This window comes from Tasmannia lanceolata, unplaced genomic scaffold (genome assembly GCF_043159265.1).
Source record: "Tasmannia lanceolata isolate RefF3 unplaced genomic scaffold, GAP_Taslan_0.1 ptg000026l, whole genome shotgun sequence".
NCBI classification, from domain to species: Eukaryota; Viridiplantae; Streptophyta; class Magnoliopsida; order Canellales; family Winteraceae; genus Tasmannia; species Tasmannia lanceolata.
Window position 1 is genome coordinate 5,117,526 of NW_027518703.1, and position 22,516 is coordinate 5,140,041.

At 42.4% G+C, this 22,516-nt stretch overlaps 1 protein-coding gene and 1 pseudogene across 1 annotated transcript; both read left to right on the top strand.

Moving 5' to 3' along the window:
* The first annotated feature begins 5,563 nt into the window (after positions 1-5,563).
* LOC143858445 (uncharacterized) lies at positions 5,564-6,391 on the top strand. The gene is made up of 2 exons (XM_077369098.1): positions 5,564-5,807; positions 5,865-6,391. The coding sequence occupies exons 1-2, from the start codon at positions 5,564-5,566 to the stop codon at positions 6,389-6,391; spliced, it is 771 nt and encodes a 256-aa protein (XP_077225213.1).
* Positions 6,392-15,336: 8,945 nt separating this feature from the next.
* Positions 15,337-15,867, top strand: LOC143858680 (protein LIGHT-DEPENDENT SHORT HYPOCOTYLS 10 pseudogene; annotated as a pseudogene).
* The last annotated feature ends 6,649 nt before the right edge of the window (positions 15,868-22,516 follow it).

The following is a 22,516-nucleotide window of genomic DNA, read 5'->3' on the forward strand; positions in this document are numbered from 1 at the left end:
ACTATATTTTTGGGGTATTTTGGTAACTAATTATATTACAAGTCTTATAAATATCCCTCCCCCTCCCTTCATTTCTCACCATCAATTACTCTCTTATTACTCTCACTCTTATTGCTCTCTCTTTCATATTACTCTCTCTAATCTTCTCTCTAATTACATAAAATTCTCTTATTACATCCAATTCTCTAATATTCTCTCTTATTACTCTCTATAATCCTTCTTTCCGTTACTCAATTCGATTAGCGATTAAGAAGAAGGGATTAAGGAGATACTTAACAACTTACGGTAATTAGTATTCAAGAAGGCGCTTAACAACTCCGTGGGTGATTTAAGCAAAGTTGAGGTATTTAGAATTTATTTTTTAAAATTTACTTATAACCCATCTTTGTAATTTTTTTTAAATGGCCAGTTCAAGTGACCACTATTTTCAACCAAATAAAATCATGGTGTAGACACCCCCATTTTGCTACACTTTAAAAAGCAAACGATTCGGTAGTGTCATTGAGTCTTGAGTCAGTCTTCTGCATTTTTGCATTTTTAGGATAAGTTTTGTCTCATTATAGGAGCTTTGAAGTTGATTCGCGATCCTGAAAGTCTCTAGGGAATTCCATTAGTCTCCGGAAGATTAGAATTCAAGTTTTCAATCAAGTAAGAGAACCTGCTATTTTTGAAATTTCTCAGGGTTTTCCCTAATTTCATCAATTTTTGCACCACATGGGTAATTTGGTAATTTTCAATGTGTTTCATTTGACCCCCGGGTTGTGTCTAAAAAATCTTGAGTGATTCCATGAATTTTGAAAAGCCTGCTAAATTTAGACCTCTTAGGGGTTTCGCTCGATTTGGAAATTTAGAGTGTTGAGAGCATTTTGGGCATTTTGAGGGAATGCCAAATTATCCTGTTTCATATTACCCACCAAAAAAAGCAAACTTAAAAACTTTCTATTTTTTAGGTTTGACTACGAAAACTTTCCATTTTTAACTTTCCCCTTTAAAAAATGAACCAATTTGAGGGTATTTTGGTCGCATTTTGGTGGGTAATAGTCAAATATGGGTGTTTTGGTCCAAAAAATTTATTTCTTTAAAGGGGATGGTTCAACCATATGTTAGGGGTGCACTATAAAGGACACATGGGTTAGGTCTATCTATAAAATATTGAACTTAAAGAGTTTTATTAATTTTTTATGAAAAAACCTAAAACCCATGTGAGAGGGTCCATTGGGCTAAACTCCACAAGGTCGGGGTCCATGTGGACCCGCCCATGTGGGTAGGCCACATAAGTGGGTGCCCCACATGAGGAGGCCACATGCAAAAACGTCTAACATGTGATAGGGTGGTCGGTGACATCATATTTGTTTTAAAAAAATAATAAAGAAATGAAGAGTTATAATTAGAAAGGGCTTGTAAGGTCATGTTAGTAAAATGGCCATAACTTTTTACCTTCTTGTCCAAAAAATTCTTCATTATACTTGTTTCGAACGTTTTGAAAAGATCTACAACTTTCTACTTTATGAATTTTCCTGTATCACCCTCTAAATTGGTCAAAAATGAGGTCAAACGTCGGATAGCCCTTTTTGGACGAAAATCATTCATAAAAGCTAGTTTCCTATGTGAGAAGGCTTCTAGATTGATCTTGAAAGATATCCATTGTGTAATTTAGCATTGCTTGGCTTGCAAGAAATCAATATTAGAAGTAAATCCAATTTAGAAGACAAGGGAAAAGCAAGTCATAGGTGAGAATTGAAAACTAACTAAAGGTGGGAGTTCTCAAAGATCGATTTTCTTTCTTTTCCTTTTGGTATGGTTTTAAACGAGATTTACAAAGCAACTGTTTGACATAGGATCCTTTTCAAAAGCCAATATTTTTCTAAGATTTTAGAAATTTCAAAACTACTGTAAATCGTGATCTTGGACCATGGTATGACCGTCTCGATTTTCGTTCATTTTTTTGAAAGGCAACCCACCAAAGGATTATTTTTGAAGTATAAAACGGAAAACGGGTCAAATCAAGTCCAAACTTGATGAAAGTTTGGTCCAAAACCGATTTCTGAATTTCCAGTTCACCTAAAAATTTTCAAAATTTTTTGAATCTTTTTAGTCAGAGTTTTAATTATTTTAAATTTCAGCTATTTTTAATAAATATAAAAAGAATTTAAAAATTGATGAAACTCTCCAGAATTAATGCTCCATAATAAATTGAATTTCTCATGGAAACAATTTTCGAAAAAAATGTTTATTTATTTATTTTCAAATCGCTTCTTCGTTTTACATGTCGTAATTCTTTTTTTATATTAAATTAATGGAATTTTGAATCTTTTTCCTACAAACCAGTAGTTTAGGCCAGTAGAAGGTTAGTGAAAATTTTTTAAAGATTTTATAAAGGTTTAATATGATTTCACAATTTTCTTTTAAAAAGCGGGTTTTAATTCCTTGGAAACGAATTCCCCTTTTTATTCAAAAATCAATTTTATGGAGGAACATTAATTTTTAGGTCTTGCAATTTTGTCAGTAAATCATATAACCTATTTTATATCTACTGGAATTTGTACATGATTTGAGGATACCATTTAATCTACTTTTTAATTGATTCATTGATTTTATCCGAATTTTGTGTGAATTTTAATTGGCATTAAATCTTGTTAAAAACCTTTAAATTTTTTACAATAGTTTAATACCATAATTCTTTCTATACTGTAAACGTTTTACTTGATGTGAGATTCGTATGCTACGATCGCAACCATAGATGGGAATCGTGCTCCCAACCCTTGTATAATTTAGCATGTAAGTTATAGTATCTTATTGCCTAGCATGTTTCTCAGGATTTCCGTGGACAGTTGACCTCAGAGCCAATAACATACTATAATTTACGCACTCCAATTATGCAAGATCGATCGCAATTAGTATACGATTACGGTTGCGATCTCGGCAGTTAAACTATAGCGATATAGCGAATTTACATGGGAGATCTCTGAACCTTAAGGTTTATGTTTCAAACAAGTTAGGGATTGAATTCATGATGAAAAGTTAAGGTTTTTTAGAGATTTTTACTGACTTTTGTGTTGATTTTCCATTAAATTATTATTTATTAACATTACGACCAGATTGCAAGGATTACACAGTAACCCTAAGCAATCGAACTCCAAATTCATTGCAACTTTTCCAGTAACAAGATATGAATGAGTTTAGACTACTGGAAGAGTTTAATGAATTTGGAATAAGTTTTACTATAAATTTCTGAATTTTCAAAATTTAGGTCAGATTGCAAATTAACAAATCATCGAGATTGGGAAATGGAAGTCTACTTCATAGAATGGAGGACAAATTTAAAAAATATTTTTAAGAAATTCCTCCTTTATATTTTTTAAGTACAATAATAGACCCAATGATCAAGTTACAAGGTTTAGAGGTCATTTTAGATGCATGCAATGAAAACGCAGGTATTGGATATGGGCTTAATATAGATGAGATTACAAATTTATTACATTCTATGTATGCATTGTATGAGACAGAACATGGACATAGAAGACCAAGTTCTTCACAAAACTACCAACCTAGAAATAACCCACTTTGGTTACTAATAAATCAAAAAAGACCTAGAAATAGTGCAAGTACATCTTCTGATGAGCTATCATTATATCTGGGAAATGATTATTCAAGCTACCTTAATCCTGATGAATGGGAGAGTTTTGATGTTTTGACATGGTGAAAAGAACATGAAAAAAGTTATCCAGTACTATCCGCCATGGCACGTGATCTACTAACCCCCCCGGTGTCCACAGTAGCATCAGAGTCTGCTTTTAGTGCAGATAACAGGGTCTTAGATGACACACGAAGCAGAATGTCACCAAAAACAGTAGAGGTATGCGTGTGCCTCAAGGACTGGTTGGATGTAGATGATAGAGCCAAGACAGAAGAGAAGATGACTCAACCGTCTCACCTGAAGAAATATGAAGATTCAAATTTTTAAGTCGTTAATTTCTACTTGTACTTCACAATGTATTTGTACTTCATTTTTCTTCTTTTCTTCTTTTTTTTCTTGTATGTTGGTGGGTAAGGGTGTCAATTTTGGCTCGGGCTCGGAAGCTCGCTCGAGCTCGGCTCGAATCCTTAACGAGCCGAGCCGAGCCCGAGTTAGGCCAGCCTCGGCTCGGCTCGGCTCGTTAAGGCTCGCGTCATGTCAACATCATCTGAAAAACAAAAACGTAAGTATGTCATGTCAACATCATGCAAAAACGAACGGTTGTGAAAAATCGGAAATTAATTTTTTCCCGTAATTGTCATAACTTTTAGCCTTTTTTTGGGTTTTTTTTCTTAATTGTCATAACTTAGTGCCTTTTCATGGTAATTTTTCATTTTAAACTTTATAATTCAGCTATTTTACTTTTTGTTTGTAATCATTACTTTTTTTTTATTTGCTTTTGCTAGTGAACTGTGCGAAACTTTATAACTACTTTATAACCCCGGCTCGACTTTTTTTTTTATTTGCTTTTGCTAGTGAACTGTGCGAAATTTTATAACCACGGCTCGACTTTTTTTTATTATTTGCTTTTGCTAGTGAACTGTGCGAAACTTTATAACCACTTTATAACCCCGGCTCGATAAAGCTCACGACGGCTCGCGAGCCTGGCCGAGCCTGACCGAGCCGAGCCGAGCCCGAGCCCGAGCCGAGCCTTTGAGCTTAACGAGCCGAGCCGAGCCTGGCCAAGCTCAGCTCGGCTCGGCTCGTTTACACCCCTAGGTGGGTTAGAGGCAAGGTTCTATGTCCTCTTCTAATAATTTTCTATATTAACAAAATTTTAAGGTGCCGCCCGGGTTCCTGGATAAATATTTTGGGCATAATCGATCTTTGTGTTTAAATTACTTGCAATTTGACTTCTAAATTTTTCATAAATGACTTGCAAATTTTTTCAATTTTTTCCTACAAGTGCATTCTCGGAATTCCGAGAAAAATTCCAGTAAAAAAAAACATATTCTCGGAATTTCGAGAATGCACTTGTTTGAAAAAAAAAACAGTTACGTGCCGGCACGGCACGAGTGGGCTGCGGGCCGTGGGCCGTGCCTAACCCCCACCCTTTGGCATGCCGGCACGGCACGGCCCATTTGCCACCTTGAACATGGAGCCCCTGGCAACGGTAGTAGAGGTGCAGCGACTTGTGGGGCGGATCACCACCCTTGGCCGTTTTATGCCCAAGTCGGCGGAAAAGTGTCAGCCCTTCTTTAAGCAGCTAAAAAACATACGGGAGTTCGAATGGACCCCGGCCTGTCAAGAAGCTTTCGACGCCTTGAAACTGTACCTTCAAACACCACCCGTGCTGGCTAAGCCCGAGCCTGGGGAAGAATTGTTTTTGTATTTGGTCGTCAGCCCTACGGCGGTAAGTGCGGTACTGGTTAAGCAGAATGACAAGCGGGAACATCCGGTGTACAACGTGAGCAAGACCCTCCATGGTGCGAAGGTTCGGTACCTGGACATAGAGAAATTCGCCCCTACTTCCAGGCCCACCCCATAATACTCTTGACTGACCAACCCCTAAGAAAAATTCTACAAAGACCGGAGACCTCGGGTAGAATGGTAGATTGGGCCGTCGAGTTAGGGGAATTCGACATACAGGTCCGACCAAGGCCGGCAATAAAATCCCAGATCTTTGCCGATTTTATAGTGGAATTCACCGCCCCTGCCGCAGAACTAGCAGCGATGGAGGAAACTAGGGTCCCCGGCGGGCAAACGACTCACGAAGACGAGCGGATGGGGCCCGAGTTGCCGGAAGGAGACAACGAGATCCACTGGACCTTGCACGTGGACAACTCAGCAAGTAAAGTAGGATGCGGGGCAGGAGTGGTCCTCTAGGGCCCAAATGGATTCATAGCAGAGTACGCCCTCCGACTAGACTTCAAAGCCTCCAATAATGAGGCTAAATACGAGGCCTTATTGGCAAGGCTGAGTCTAGCCGCGGAGCTGGGCACGAGGAAGTTAAAAATCTACAACGATTCGCAACTGGTGGTCGAGCAAGTGAACGGGGAGTATGAGGCCAAGGAACTCAGGATGAAAAGATACCTCCAGAAGGTAAGGGAGAAGCTAAAAGGAATGGGGGAAGTCGAGATTCTCCAGGTACCGCGAGGCATGAACAATCGCGTGGACGCCCTGTCCAAAATGGCCTCCGAAGAAACCCATGACTTTGGTGCCGTGCTTACGGAGATACTGCTTCACCCCAGCATCGACGATGTGCAAGTCTTGGAAATTTCACCAGGGCCCAGCTGGATGGATCCCATAGTACGGTACCTGAAAGACGAAATACTGCTCGAGAACAAACTAGAAGCCCGACTCCTAACCACAAAGGCCACCCACTATGTACTCCATGTACCCAAGTTGTACAAACGATCATACACATGGCCATGATGCCTGGTACCCTCCGAGTCGGAGTACGCACTGCGGGAGGTGCACGAGGGGATCTGCGGAGACCATGGAGGCGGGAGGACCCTAGCCCAGAAGATCGTAAGGCATGGCTATTTTTGGCCTATGATCCTCAGAGACGCCCATAAATTCGTCAAAAAGTGCAGCCCATGCCAGAAATTCCCCACCACCCCCCATCGACCGGCCACCCCCTACACCTCAGTGGCGGGGCCGCTGCCTTTCGCCATGTGGGGCATGGACCTGCTCGGGCCATTCCCGAAGGCCCCGGGGGGGCATACGATGTTATACGTCGCCATCGATTATTTCACCAAGTGGGTCGAGGTTAAAGACGTGGCAAGACCAAACTCTAAGGCAACAGAAAAGTTTTTCTATCATGATGTGGTCTACCGCTTCGGCATTCCAAGAATCATCGTAACAGACAACGGACCCCAGTTCGCAAGTGCTGAGTTCGACAGGTTCTGCGATAATCTGAGCATCGAGTACCGGTTCGCCTCGGCAGCGCACCCTCAGGCCAACGGGCAGGTGGAGGTAACTAACAGGATCCTACTCCAGAGTCTTAAGAAGCGGTTGGAAGAAGCCGGAAAGTGCTGGGTAGAAGTGCTCCCCAGCGTCCTCTGGGCGTACCGGACAACACTCCGGGCTGCAACAGGGGAGTCCCCTTTCTGTTTAACCTTCGGGGCTGAAGTGGTCATTCCAGTAGAAATCGGCCTCTCCAGTTTCCTCACGGAAAACTACGAAAATGAACATGGAAATTCCGAGCTCCTCCGGAATGCTCTCAACCTCGTACTGGAAAAAAAGAGAGCAAGCCCTCCTCCGGACCGCCGCTTACCAACAAAAGGTGGCGCGGTACTACAACTCACGCATAAAGAAACGCACGGTAAAACCCGGAGACCTAGTACTACGACGAGCGGAGGTATCCGACCCCCGAAACTCCGGAAAACTCTCACCAAAATGGGAAGGGCCCTACAAGGTCGCTCGAGCGCTCCGTCGCGGAGCCTACCAACTCGAGCACCTCGACGGGACCCCAGTCCCTCGAAGTTGGAACATGGACAACCTCCGAAAGTTTTATCAGTGAAAAGAAAGGGTAAGAGCTGTGCTTTCTTTTAAGTTATTATGGATGTTTTGTTTGTCTTTTTTGTTATTTTTAGCACAAAGCTATGTACCCCCCTTTGCAATCAATGAAATAGCGTTCCCGCCTGAACTATGCGCATCTCCACTTTCCGGCCTGTGATGCATTTGGGACCGAAAGAAAACAAGGAGTGGGACAGAGGTAACATCTAGGTTGATCCCCCCGAAAATACCGTAAGATGCTCCCCATGAAAAAAAAAAGACCTATCCTTTTTAAAGGGCAGGCAGGGCCCATCAACTCCGAGTTGATCACTCGAGAGGAAGATGACCCTTCCACAAACAAGATGCCCTAAGGTGACACCCTGCATGGGTGCACTAGAGGTATTATTGCTGACGAAATTAGAAGTCAACAACCGTCCATTAAGAAGAAACCTGCAAAAGGGCTCAACCACCCCACGCAGTATCACATAAAAATGCAGGAAGCAGGCGAGCCTTCCTTTCCAGGTCCTCACAAAAAAAGAAAGAAAATAGAGTTTAAAGTGTTATTACAGACCAGGCACCTTGGCCCCAAACAAGATCCTAAAAGAAGCAAAGGTTCTCATTGGCCCCCTGCGGAGGCCTCAGCGACAGTAGAGGCATTCGGGGCAGCCACCGGATCCTCGACCAACCCCCCGGCATTTACTGCCCCCTGCAACAGGTCCTCCGGAACGGCGTGCACCAACTTCTCCAAAGGGAAAGAAGGGTCGACATCACGAACGCGCCGCCGGCATTCGATGAAAGCCTCTATCTCGATGTCGACGCTAAACGCGGCAGCAGCCTTGAAAAACTCCTCAGAACCTCGCCATTCCTCTCGTGCTTTCACCAGCTCCTCAACATGCGTCAGCCGGGCCACCAACAAGTTATTCTCTGCCCGGTTCCTCCCGTCCTCAGACATCTCGAGTTGCCCCTGAAGATTCTGGACGGTGTCATTAAGCGCCGCCTTTTCGGCTTGGGCCTTCTTGAGATCCTCGCTCAGCTTGCGGACGCGTTCCTCGAAAGCACCGATCTCGGACTCGTCTTCGACCATGTACTGCAGCATCTTCCTGGCATAACTCTGGGCCTACAAAAGCCCCGCCACAAAGGAAAAGAATGGTCGACATCACGAACGCGCCGCCGGCATTCGATGAAAGCCTCTATCTCGATGTCGACGCTAAACGCGGCTGCAGCCTTGAAAAACTCCTCAGAACCTCGCCATTCCTCTCGCGCTTTCACCAGCTCCTCAGCATGCGTCAGCCGGGCCACCAACAAGTTATTCCCTGCCCGGTTCCTCCCGTCCTCAGAATCTCGAGTTGCCCCTGAAGATTCTGGACGGTGTCGTTAAGCGCCGCCTTTTCGGCTTGGGCCTTCTCGAGATCCTCGCTCAGCTTGCGGACGCATTCCTCGAAAGCAGCGATCTCGGACTCGTCCTCGACCATGTACTGCAGCATCTTCCTGGCATAACTCTGGGCCTACAAAAGCCCCACCACAAGCGAACCATTAGCAATCTCAAGACAAAAAAAATGAACGGAAAGCCAACCACACAATACTTACGCAAGATATAGAATGAAGGTACCGGGCCCCCAGTGCCCTGCGGGGAAAGTTTTCCAACTCAGCCTCATCGCCGGGAAGGGCGGTCATCAACCCCATCTCCACCCCAACCCGAGGGTTCGAGAGGACGCCATCCTCAACACCAATCTTCCAGTTCGGCTTAAACAGTTCCCCTTGCGCCTGGTAGAAACGCGAGAACTCCATTTGCTCCAAGAGCAGCCTGGTCATGACCGACCCCTCCAGCCGGCTCGGCATGTCCTCTGCAAAGGCGGGCGAGGAACGGGTTGCTCGACCGGCTTTCCCCTGCCTGGCGCGAGGAGGAATAATCCTCTTGGCAGGAGGTTCCAACTCCTTGGGAGGAGATCTCGCCGTATCTTTTACTCCGACCGATCGACCGGAGGAACTGGATGGCGCGGGCTCGGGAAGCCTAGCCGCCGACCGGTCCTTCTTGGCCACAGCCATAAAGCTCGAAGGAATCCTCGGGCGGCCAGTTGGACCCTTCGCCGCCTCCACCATAACCCCCTTTCCTTTAGCAACATCATCAGAAGAAGACATACCTGTTGCAAAAAAAAAAGAGAAAAACAAAAGCTCAGAAAGAAGAAAAGCACCAAAGGAAGGAAAACCCAGGGAAAATCGCTAGTGAGGAAAGAGGCTCACCACGATAGCTGGCGGAATTCTCGCCCGTCCGGCAGGCCCTCCTCTCCATAGCACCAAGCAGACCGTACCTTCTCAAACCCCTCTCCCATCTAAACTCGGAAACATCAATAGCTTCCCCGGAGGCGAGCTTCTCCAGGTCAAACTTGCTATAGTCGGACTCATTGGAGAGGGATTTCCTTCTCCACTCAACAGAGCGCCTCTAAGACCTAGGAAAGCCCCAACCAGCATCTGACGGAGGAATAATGAACACATACTCCTCTTTCCACTTCTTAATAGAAGAAGACAAGTTCGTCGCGATCTTTACCTGAGGACGCTGGGTCAGGTACAACCAGCTGTCCTCACCCTTCACCAATGGGCTAAGGGCGACGCAACTCCTAAGCAGAGGAAGGATAGGCTGAATCTTGTGAAGACTTGCCTTGGCCACGAAAGCTAAGAAAGTACGCCAACTGTTGGGCGCCAGTTGGGAGGGGGCCACCCGATAAAATTCAAGGGCCTCAACTATGATGCCCAAAAGCGGGAACCTAATCCCCGCCCTAAAAGCCTCCACGTAAAAAGCCACTTCTTCCTCCATAACACCCTCACATATCCCATCCCTAAAAGAAGGAACCCTAATCCCGTAATCGTCAGGAATGTGATATTCCTTTCTGATCCTCTCTGCCGCCCCTTTCTCCAAAGAACTCTTGCAGGACGCCACCCGACCAGGGCGGATGACAGCACCAGACCGAATATCCCTAATCTCTGCCTCACGAGTAGAAGAAACTCGAGCGGGGGATCCAGAGTAAGCGGCCCCCGACGACGGCCCAGAAGCCCCGGGGCTATCCTCCAACTCTCTGGGCATCTGTTCATCTCGAGAACCGCCGCCCCCGCCTTTTACCAACCGCCTCCTTTTTCATGGCGGAGCCCTCTCCACTACTTCTACTGACTCGATAGACGGACTCTGAGAATCGGTTGCGATAGACATCGTAAAATAATCAAATATCAGACAAAACAAAAAGCATGAAACTCACCGAGGCGAATAGTGATGGAGGGAAAAAACCAGAGAAGAGTTGATAAAGATCACTCACCGGACAAAATCGCCGCAGAGGAAAAGAAGAAGATATAGGGCAAAACAATCCCTAAAAAGCCTCAAAAGCTAGGGTTTGGACACGCATCGATCAACCTCCCTCCCTTTCCCAATCGGATGGGACATACACATGTGGCGCTGATTGGGGAATTCGAGGAAACCACTAGAAATCGAAGCACCATTCCCTACGACTAAAAAGACGTTTCTACCCCTACCACTAAAACTTCCCTGGCAAGTCATCCCCACGACGTTCCCGCCTAAAAGCAAGGTGAGATGTCACTTGAAACGTCCCCACCTAATGAAAGAGAGGGCTCGAACGTTAGAAACCTAGCGAAGGGATCCGACCTCAAAGCACCAGATGAAAAATATACGGCACGGTAGAAAAAACTCGGAACCGCGGCACAAGGGCTCGGCATACAATTCCACTAGATGGAAGAAACCAAGCACGTGGATAAAGGCTCGGGACCCTGCACAAGGTCCGGCAGAGCCGCCACAATCCCTCGAAATAAGGAAAACGTATACCAAGCAAGCACATTGGAATGGGCACGAGTCCAATAACAAAAGCCCGGCCTTGCTACTATCGCCCCGCTCAAATAAATTTAGCCACTGCACAGATAAGAAAGGAAGCATAAGAAACGCGTCACAAATTCAGAAAGAAGCCATCCATTCATAATCACATCCTTCTGGCTCGCAGGCCTACAAAAAGGGGGGGGAAGGGAGTAAGAAACCAAACATAGGGCACGCAGGCCCGGGCCCCCGAAACCCCCGATACAAAAAAGAAAAAAGAAATAGAGAAGCAGAGGAAGCTTGGTCCCACAGAAACTAATCGCCCGAACGACTAGAGGAAGACTCCTCTTCCAGAGAATCCCCCTCCTCCTCTCAAGAGCTCTCCAGCAAGGGGTCCACCTCATATTCAAGCAACTGCTCGTTAAGGGCATAGACCCTTCTTTGCAGCTCCTCGTTTCTCCGCTTCAAGTCCTCAATCTCCTTGCCCATTTTCGAGACCCGGTCGCACAATTCCATTCCATGCTGATAGACCTTGGAGAAAAAAGACCATTCCTTAGCAACATAGGAACGGAACGACTTGTCCTTGCTAGGCAAGGAAGAAAGGCGAAGGAGTTGGAAAGCCTGGAGGAGGGCTCGGATCCCTCTGGCCCTCTTTCGATGGGCCATGAGGTCTTCCTCCAAGTCAGAGTACAGACCGGGGTCGCTTGAGGATTCCTGGGAAAGAGGGGCTTTGCCCCTAACTCGCGAAGGAGAGCCGGACATATTGTTAGAGAATGAAAAGATGCAGAAGCAATCTGCCTAAGAAAAAAAACAATAATAAAAATACCGAGCTGATCTTCCTTTATAAACTCGGAGGAAAAACCCTTGGGTAAGGAAACGAGGCAACCCACCCTATACGTGTCTCCCTCTTATTGGGTGACCGGCTAAAGCTACATAATGACACTGCAATTTCCCGGGAAGAAACCGCTGAACGAAACGGCACGTCTCCCCGTACTCCGAAGCTCCCATAAATGCCCTCATCATAACATTATTTGACCAGACATTACTCCCTTGGTCCATTCGATAGACCAAAGGAGTAGGGGGGTATTATGATGGAACATAAATACGGCGCGACCCTCGAATCTCACCACGTGTCGCCCATGCACCGACGGAACCTAATCATAATTAAGCAGGGCATTGATGAGCGGCAAGACCACGTAATTCTGCCACGTGTCACCTTCCCGCCGCTGAAACCTCATCATCACGATTATGGGCGAGATTACACGGCAAAGCCACGCGCGCCGTCAAACCAGGGAGGCAGCCCAATCCTACAAGTGAAGGTCTCTATTTGAAATGATGAAAGGGTCCGCATGGCGCCCCTTGAAAAGGATTCGCAAGCGAGATCAGAGGGGAGGGCAAGATAAGAGAAAAAAAGGCCAGGGAGGAGAAGAAATCCCATCCCTCTCAAGGCTACCCAAAGGAAGGGGCGACTCTCTGAAAAACGAGGCGACGACAAAGGAAGTAGGGAGATTAATCTTGGGGAGAAGGGTGAAAGGTACTGGACGCCTGTATTCCTTTCCCCCGCTTTCCTCTTCTTCCTCTTCCCACTCGTCGCTTCCGACCCGTCCACCCATGCACCAAAAGAAGAACCTGCATTTTGGCCTTGGTAAACCTGATTGCACCTCAGCCTTTTCTTGTTGTTCTTTATATTGTTGGTCCAGCATCTGACTTGGGTGTCGAAGTGGTCGTCCGGGACCCACCCCGGACCTCCCTGACCCCTCTGTTTGTGATTGTAGATCCCCGCGGAGGCTCTCTACCCACCGCAAGATCACAGACCCGGATTCCGACGCCATCAATGCTCAACTTTGTTTTGAGGCATTCATGAATAAAAATGATATGGTGGTTTCATCCTTGGTGTATCATACTTGTGAAATGGAAACAATTATAGACCAATATTTGGTGTACTGTAGTTATGCATTAAGTACATGTTGGCTCACATTCTTTAGGTGATAAACTTGTAAAATGAAGAACATGGGGCATCAATCATGGTGTGTTGCTCTTGTGAAATGAAATACATAATATTAGGGGTGCAACTCGGGTCGGGTTGGGTCAGGTTGAGGCCAACCCAACCCAACCCGAGGAACCCATTTTTCCAACCCGACCCGACCCAACCTGATTTCCAACCCGACTAGACCCAACCCGATTTGTAATTTTCTCAACCCGACCCAACCCGATTTCACCATTTGTTTTATTTTTCCATTTTATTCTTGTATTTCCATCTCATCCTAGTCATTAGATGTTCCCCAACAATAGGGTTAATTAGGACAACTTTCACCAAGTTTTTTATTTCTTTCTAAATTTGAGTTATATAATGACAAAACAAACATAGAAGTAAAAATTTTATACATATTGGAATTGGAAATCGGGTTTCGGGTCGGGTCGGGACGGGTTGCCCGACACCCCAACCCGACCCAACCCAAATTCGGGTTCAACCCGTTGGGTTCGGGTTCAACCCGACCCAAGTTGCACCCCTACATAATATACCTACCTTTAGTTTGTTGTACTCATGTAATTGAATTTATCATGGTCCTAATGAAGTACACAGTGTCTCATTCTCATTGTTAAACCTGTGAAACAAAATATATGGTGGGCTCACACGTAGCGTGTTATGTTTGTGAAATGAAATGGACAGTGGGCGTATGCTTAGTATGCAACACTTTTGAGATAAAATTCATGATGATCTTAATGAAATACACCATGAACTCAATTTTGTTATTTGAAACTTGTGAAACGAGATACACACGGTAAGCCCATACTTAGTGTGTTTCTTGGGACATGAATTATATGGTGGGCCTAAATTTAGTGTCATTTATGAAATTAAATTCATAGTGGTCCTAATGAATACATGCTAGGCTCACTCTTGTTATGCCAAACTTGTAAAATGCAATACACTGTGGACCTATGCAAACATTCCTCCTATGAATGCAATGCATAAAGGCATTGTGTTGACATTCATTTGGCAGATAGACCAACCACAGAGGCTCTGAATATATAAAAATTCAACGAAGGGCTACTCGGGAAAAACCTTTCACAATAAGAGCCCATAGTAGTCAAAAGTGCCATCACTGCAGTATTTGATGTGGTAGACCCAAAGGTAAGGAGATAAGAATAATAATGCATATCTTAAAAAAGAGGAATGATAAACTGAAGGGCGCCCTTGCAAAAACCAGTTTCAAGGGCGCCGCCGGGTTCGGGTTGAGCCCACCCGAGTTGCACCCCTAGAATCCACCATCATTTTACCATTTTTCATTTAAATAATCATCGCATGAAATCATTACTCGTGGAATTTTTGGAATTTTTTTCCATAGAAAATGAATTTTCCAGCATTTGTTAAATTCATTTTCATGAATGTTCTTTTCCAAAATTGAAGATTTTCCTTTTTATCAAGAAAATGCAAATATACTTGAATTTTTTTTTCAAATCTTCTTTTAGAGATTTTCTAGGGACCATTGCAGAAGGCATTTCTCAGACCAGTTATTGCATGAGAGCATCCACCTCAAATGAATTAAAGGAATACGACAATCTGTTGAAAAGTGACCCTATGTGACTGCTCTCTCATGCAACAGCGGGTCCCCAAAATGCCTTTCTCGATGGTCCATAGCAAATCCCAATATTTTAATTAAAAAACTTTTATTTCCCACAATTTTATTTTGAATAATGATATAGTAAGTAAGTTGGGAACCGAGAATGGAACCGAACAAATAGCTTCTTCCCACGTTAACAACGACTTGCTTTATTTGGTTCCTGTTTCTTATTCTAAAGAGAGCAATCTTTTGCATTTTGGCTACGTCAAACCCAAGTAATTCTAGGGTCACCAACACTATTCTTCCCACAGCAACGTGACGTTGATGACAACATACAATAATTGTGCATACTAAAAGAGAAACTAGAATATAGTTTAGGAAGAAAAAAAAAGGTGCGCAAAAGTAGATTTACAATTTGATCTTCATCTTTCACCATTGCACCCCCACCTTCCTTTACCTCAATATCCCCCTTCCCTTCTCATTTCATACCCAAATTCATCCCAACAATGGCCACCAACAAAGCAAAAGAATCAGCAGAAGGGTCATCAAGATCATCCACAGATCGGCCTACAGCACAATTGAGCCGATATGTGTCACAAAAGAGAAGTGATTGGAATACCTTTGGGCAATACTTGAGGAATCAAAGGCCCCCAGTTTCACTATCCCAGTGCAATTGTACCCATGTACTTGAATACCTTCAGTATCTTGATCAATTTGGAAAGACCAACGTTCACTTACATGGGTGCACTTTCTTTGGCCGGCCGGAGCCACCGGTGGCACCTTGCGTGTGCCCGCTCTGACAAGCTTGGGGTAGCCTTGACGCGCTCATCGGACGCCTCCGAGCTGCCTACGAAGGGAACGGGGGGTCATCGGAGAAGAACCCGTTTGCGGGAGGTCCCATACGTGTTTATCTTAGAGAGGTGAAGGATTGTCAAGCCAAGGCACGAGGGATCCGTTACAAGAAAAAGAAGAAGAAGAAAAGAGAAAGAAGTGAGAAGGATGATGAAGCCAAGCCCTCCACAGCACAGTCCTCTTGATTTCAATTTGGTCTTGTTGGAAAATGGTAATTTCCTTGTAGAATAATTTTAGCATAGCTGGGTAGTTTTTGGTTTTAAGATGGATATGACATAACACTAAGTGACATCAATTTAGAACATAATAAATGAAAGTACTTGATCATGAAGAACTGCAGTATGTGTGGTTTGATTTTCTTGTTTTTACGTAAACCTAGCATTCAATCCCATCGGATACTTTGACAAAGAAGGTAGAAGGGTAGATTCTCTCTCCCTCTATCTCATGCAAACTTCATGTGTGTTAGTTTCCTAATTTTATATATCTCACCATTTGTGTTTCCTATTTTTATATTTCTTACTTCTTGGTAAATTCTATTTGGTTTTGGATCTTTCTGAATTCTGCACGGAGCTGTGCCCCCCATGGACCGGATCGAAGTTCAAATTGATGCTTTCTAGTTACCCATGATTCAATATTGCTTATACTTGTTGAAGAAGATTGTTCAATGCCTGAGATACATGCTGTTAGATATCTTTTATGTCTCTGCTGTTTAGAGATTGCTTTAGAAATAGAAGAAAGTATGATCGTAGTGTTACGTACCCAATTACTAAATTTGTCTTTGGTATGATGAGACAAGAAAGCGCTAACAAAATATAAACAAAACATTAACAATACCCTAATGTTTATTCACTTTTAAAGAGTGATAGGGCTTCCAATACATGAATATGTCAATTAGCAAAGAGATGTGGAGTGAATGGGGATGCATGGGGATACATGGGGCGCCAGGGGGCAGTGGTTTGAGCCCCATGGAGTATCCACGGCCACTTTTGAGTCTAACTCGATCCAGAGTTGAGTGATTTTTTTTTTTCAATGAAAATTTGAATTCCCACAAGCATGATTAGCATTACTTGGGAGTATGATGTAGGGAGGATATACCATTCCAATCTCTGATTAACTATATATGGCGCCTGTTTGAATTTGTAAATCAAAATTCATGGTGTCTAGGAAAGAAAAAAAATTACGAACTTTTCTAAAATATTAATTTAATTATTTCTAAAATATTTTGGAACAAGAGAAAACGTATTTGTATCGTTGAAGTATAAATGATTAATAACACCAAACTCTAACAGCTTAACCTTTTAGAGTAATCGGTTGTTTCACATGGTATCAGAGCTATTGGTTCAAAATCCAATAACTCCTTAATTTTTTTTTTTGAAATGGATCTAATTAATAACTCCTTAATATTAAAATCCATGTTTATGTTCAACCCAAAGAGGGGTCACATGAGCCACACCAACCCAAAAAAAAAGAGGAGACACAGGGAGTGGTGAAGTATAAATAATTAACTAGCACCAACTCTAACAGCTTAAGCTTTTTGAGTAATTTGTTTTTTCACATGTATGTCCTCTAGGATATGAGGGAGTATTACCCAAGAGTCATATGAGAACAAGTTTAATGTGTGGTTCGAAGAGTAAAAAATGTGAGAAATAAATTTTTGTAAGTCATTTAATTTTGACATTTAGAGAAGTTTTATTTTAGAGTCTATCTTTGTATTCAGTAGAGCTCTACACAGGTTTATTGGTGGTGTATCACCTTGTTCTTTTGTATGGGTTTAATTTTGTACTAGAAAGTTGCATTATATCAATACAACGATCCATTTTTCTGGTCTTAATATACAATTGTTAGAGAAGAATATGAGAAATAGCTAGGCACATTACTTTGGCAAAATGAGGTGGAAATTTTCACTAAGTTGATAGATTCATCAAGCTTAATAGAAAGCATCTCCATGGCTTTTAAACCCATGGGAGAGCCATTGACCATGATGGAAAATGAAGATTGAAGAGGTATTGAGGCATTGAAGGAGGCATTTCTGCGAACTGGAGCTAAAACTTTGCTTCTCCATAAAGGCAATGAGAGAGGACTTGTTAATTCTTTCAAAAGCTTTCATTAGATCCACTTTTATGCAAATCGAAGGGAAGCCATTTACCATATAGGTGTTGTGCACGAAATTACTGGATATCAGACTGTTATCAGTGATTGATTGCCCTTTTCTGATAACCTTACCAATGACCACATGAAGATGGTTTTCCAATATCTTAATAATGATCTTCTACAAAAAAATGCAAATAGAAAAATGTCTAAACTTGTCAGGGGAATTCAAATTGGAGGCCTTTGGAATCAATGCAATAAAGGTGACATGATCACTTCACCTAATATCTTTCCTTTGGAGAAGAAATTTTGAACAACATCGACAACATACTTTTGATGAGGTACCAAAAAGCTTTATAAAAGGCTCCGTTGAATCCGTCAGGAACAAGAGCATTGTTAACTAGATCAGCATTGTTGATGACCTCTTCTATCTTTTCATCATTGATAGACTCATAGACATTTGACAAGAGCTTAACCTCCTGTGAAGAGAGAAACTGTTAGATTATATCAAATCATCTAAGATCTTACTGTTGGATTGTGTAGTTGGTAGATTATGTAATTTGGATAGATTGGGGAAATTAGCTGGATTAGCCATTTTCATGAGGATTAGAATCTAAACCCAACTCATTATGATTCATCCATGGAGGCTTGAGTCCCATCAAGCCCATTGAGGCGATGGTCTATAATGATTATTTGACTTTTGATAGCCATTTTTGCTTCTTATCCTGCAAGCAACACTTTCTTCGACAATGGGCATCAGCCACGATCTTTAACATCCATCATCAGCAACATGCAAGAATCACCATCTTCAAAGGACATTTGTCATCAACTTTCGTTAGTGTACCGAATTGGCGGATTCTAATTATATATCTTCATTGAGGAATTCTATTTTAATCAAACATATGCCGATTTTCAATCTACATAATTTGAGGGGCATACTATAATATATCATATCTTCTAAGATCTGATTATTGGGTGGATTAGATGGTTTGGGTGAATTAGACAACTTAGTTGGATTGGGATGATATCATCCGGCCATGTTTATCTCTATCCTTCTATCACCTAAGTTCTCTATATCTGAATTGTTTAGTGTTGATTATTTTTAACCAAGATTAGTAAAGATGTTCATTATTTTATAGAACCCATTCAACTAAAAAATGCTAAATGTGTGATATCATGAGAAGATGAAGAGGAAATTAAGAGGAGAGGAAAAGAAGATAACAAAGGAGAAAAGTAAAACAAATAATTGAATAAGAAAGACGAAAAAAGAGAGGTACCAATCTCATCTTATGTTCTCTCTCTTTTATCTCTATTTGGAATATATGGCATCTTTTTGAAAAATTAAAGGAGCAAAGATACTATTATCTTTAGATCCTATCATTTCAAAACTTTGATATTTTAAGAAATTCAAAATATGAATCATCAAACCCATAAGCCTTAAAAATTTTGTAAACCAAATTAAGTAAGGTTTCAATATTTGCTTTTCCTATTGGCCACAACACTTTTCATCTCTCTCTCTCTCTCTCTCTCTCGTGAAAAGTGATAATCTGGGTTTCTTGTTATAGAAGCTATCTACAAGGGTAAGGGGATTGGATCAAGTCTTCCACCATGCAATCAAAGGTTGAAGAGGCAGAAAATATAGGTTCAATCTAGGTATCTACTATGCTTAAGAAGGCGGAATGTGCCGTTGGGTTCATTCACTAATGCTCGATCTCGACAGGGAGATATAAGTTGCTTGAGGTCCATCTTATCTAATCGAAATGATTATGTACTTTGATGTAGCTCATCAAAGTCCCAAGAGAATCGATACAATTTGCTAGGGATTTCTTGCCCTATTGTGTGTCCTCCAAAGCCTTAATTTCCCTTCGTTGATCTGGTTAAAGAGTATGGAGCTGAAATTGAGGAGAGCCTTTTCCTTTAATAGAACAAAATGACCATGGTTAGATGCATCTTATCCATAGCCATATTGTGTTGGATGAATTGGGGTGGTTCCCGCGAGTGTGGCGGCGGCCTCGGTCTCCACACTAGGACACCGGCATATCAAACCATGAACGAAGAAAGGCACAAGAGAAAAACTGGATAGTGACTGTGAGGCCCCAATTTTTAACTTCAAGGAGACCGAAGGCCTCTATATATACTTTGATCCCTTGGATAGATGAGAGGGAGGCTTATAGTGGAGGGGCTTTTGGTTTTTCATGTTGGCTAACAATTGAACAATAAAAATAGATGACGAGTGCCTGATTGAATTGATCGAGTCATGAAGAATAAGGTTTAAATCTCTCAGTTTGTTAGGATGTCTCAGCTACATATATCAAATTAGATGGAAATAGAAATAGGAACACAAGAGATTTATATGGTTCATAATGCTTGTTGATTGCAAGTTTGCAACCACCAGTGAAGGCAATCCAAGAGTTCTACAACCAAAACTACTTTATCTAATCTCAAACCCTAATCCTAGTACAACAACTGAAACTCTACATTTTCAACATGACAAGGGCCCTTAATTTTCAATTAATAATGGAATAGAATTCGGGACATAAACATATATAATACCCTCTCTCTCTCTCTCTCCCTCTTCTAATTAGTTATGTTCTTTTTCTTCCTTTAGGTACTTTCATATGCCTTACTACTTGTTGTATGTATTGTCATACATTAAAGTGCCTCAATGGAGATGACAACAAATAATAATGGAGTTTTGTCATACAACACTAAAGGTGCATCATAGTTTCATCAGCCAATCTTGAGCACATGCAAGAAGCTCAAGTGAATAAATTCAGTTGGTGGTGTATCTCCCATAAGAATAACCAATCTCAAACCCTGAAATGTCTTCCAAGTAACCATGTCATTCAACTTGATTTCATTCTTAAGAGACTATTAATGTAAGAATGATATGGCTGGCAAAGAAGAATAGCTACGCCTAATATGAAGCTATAGTAATACAAGTTTTGAATGTACCCACCTAAAACCTAAAAGATGGCGTAAAAGCATTTAAACCAAGCACATGTTCATAAAGTTTCTTCACAAACTGTGGAACTTAAGACCATTTATGAATTATGATTTATCAAAAATTTTCATTATAACAAAAACAGTGGGCCAGCCGGAACTGACCAGTACGGCAAGAAGTGGACCATGGGCCATGGGCCGTGTTGTGCCAACCTATCAGAATTTGTGGGCCGTACCAGCCCAGAGGGAATTATGCCTGGCCCGCAGGCCACGTGGGCCAGCGGGGCCGTTTGACACCTTGAATTCCTAAAATACAAATATGAGTGTCGGTGGTTCCCCCACCAAAATCATTATATTGAGATGTGTACGGGTGTGAGCTTTTTCCTTGGGGAAAGAAAAACAAAATACAATGCTTTTGCAGGGTTAGTAACTGATTATAAGGAGAAATCTCTCTCTCTCTCTCTCTCTTGCCAAACCCCAAGTGTAATATTTTTCCTAAGTTATAAACTCTCACTTTTTACGTAACATTTTATTCGTTTTGTCTCTTTTATCGGGACTACGCACGATATTTTGCTCCCTATGGATGATGCTATCTGATTATGTCATAATCCTTTTGCATGCTATATTACATGCATCTCATTATAAAATCTTAGTGACTACACTATATTTTTGTGCTGTTTGAGAATAACATTATGATATAAACCCAAACCATTCAAGTATTTCAGAGCAAGAAGACAACAGGGCAGAAAGAGTCAGGAATAGACAACAGGGCAGAAAGAGTCATGAATAGGCAACAATGGATGAGGGATTACGTGGAGGGTTAGAATAACAAATAGATGAATTAGATTAATAGATACGCATTTCCTTAAGCACTTCTGTTTTGAAGTAATCAATGTAACACAATGCAGGTGTTGCCCTATGAAAGGAGCTCACTCTGTCAGTACAAAAGATAGAAAACAAGAAAAATATTCCCAATCTCTCTCTCTCCCTTTCTTTTGCCCTAACCCTACCTAATTGATCTTCAACTGCATCAGGCCCATAACATTGGCGCTTTCATTCAGCACACGCCCGCAATCCAAGATTGATGAGCAATTCAAACTTCATCAACAAGTTTTCACCCAATCCCTGGCGACGATCAGTCCTCTGCCAGCGCCCCTGAAGGACTCACTCCTCTTCATCTGACTTACAACAAGTTCATTCGAATGGATGTTCCGAAATTTGATGGCTCAGATCCGATGGTCTGGGTATTCAGAGTAGAGCAGTTTTTCAACTATTACAGCACTCCAGATGATCAACGTTTGATGATCAGCTCTTTCCATTTGGAAGGACCTGCCCTTTCATGGTTTCAGTGGGCAAAAGCAAACAATCTGATCAATTCCTGGAAAGGGTTCTTGGACGCAATCCAACTGCGATTTGGCCGATCTCTATACACAGATCCAACGGGGGAATTATCAAAATTACAACAATCTTCCTCTGTTGCTGATTATCAGTCGCGATTTGAGGAGCTCTCCAATCAGGTCACTGGTCTTTCTAAATCATTCCTTATTAGCTGTTTTATTTACGGTCTCAAACCAGATCTAAAAAGGGAACTCCTAGTTTTGCAACCTTCTTCCCTTTTACAAGCGATGTCTCTAGCAAAAATCTATGAGGAAAAATATGACAATATCAGGAAGTCTTGGCGATCGACTTGGCCAAAACCTACAGGAGGCCCTGGTTTATTACCAACTCCTTCGGTTTTTCCTAGTAAAGTCATTGCAGCCTCTCCTGCAAAACAAACACCGGTGAGAACACGTCAATTAACGA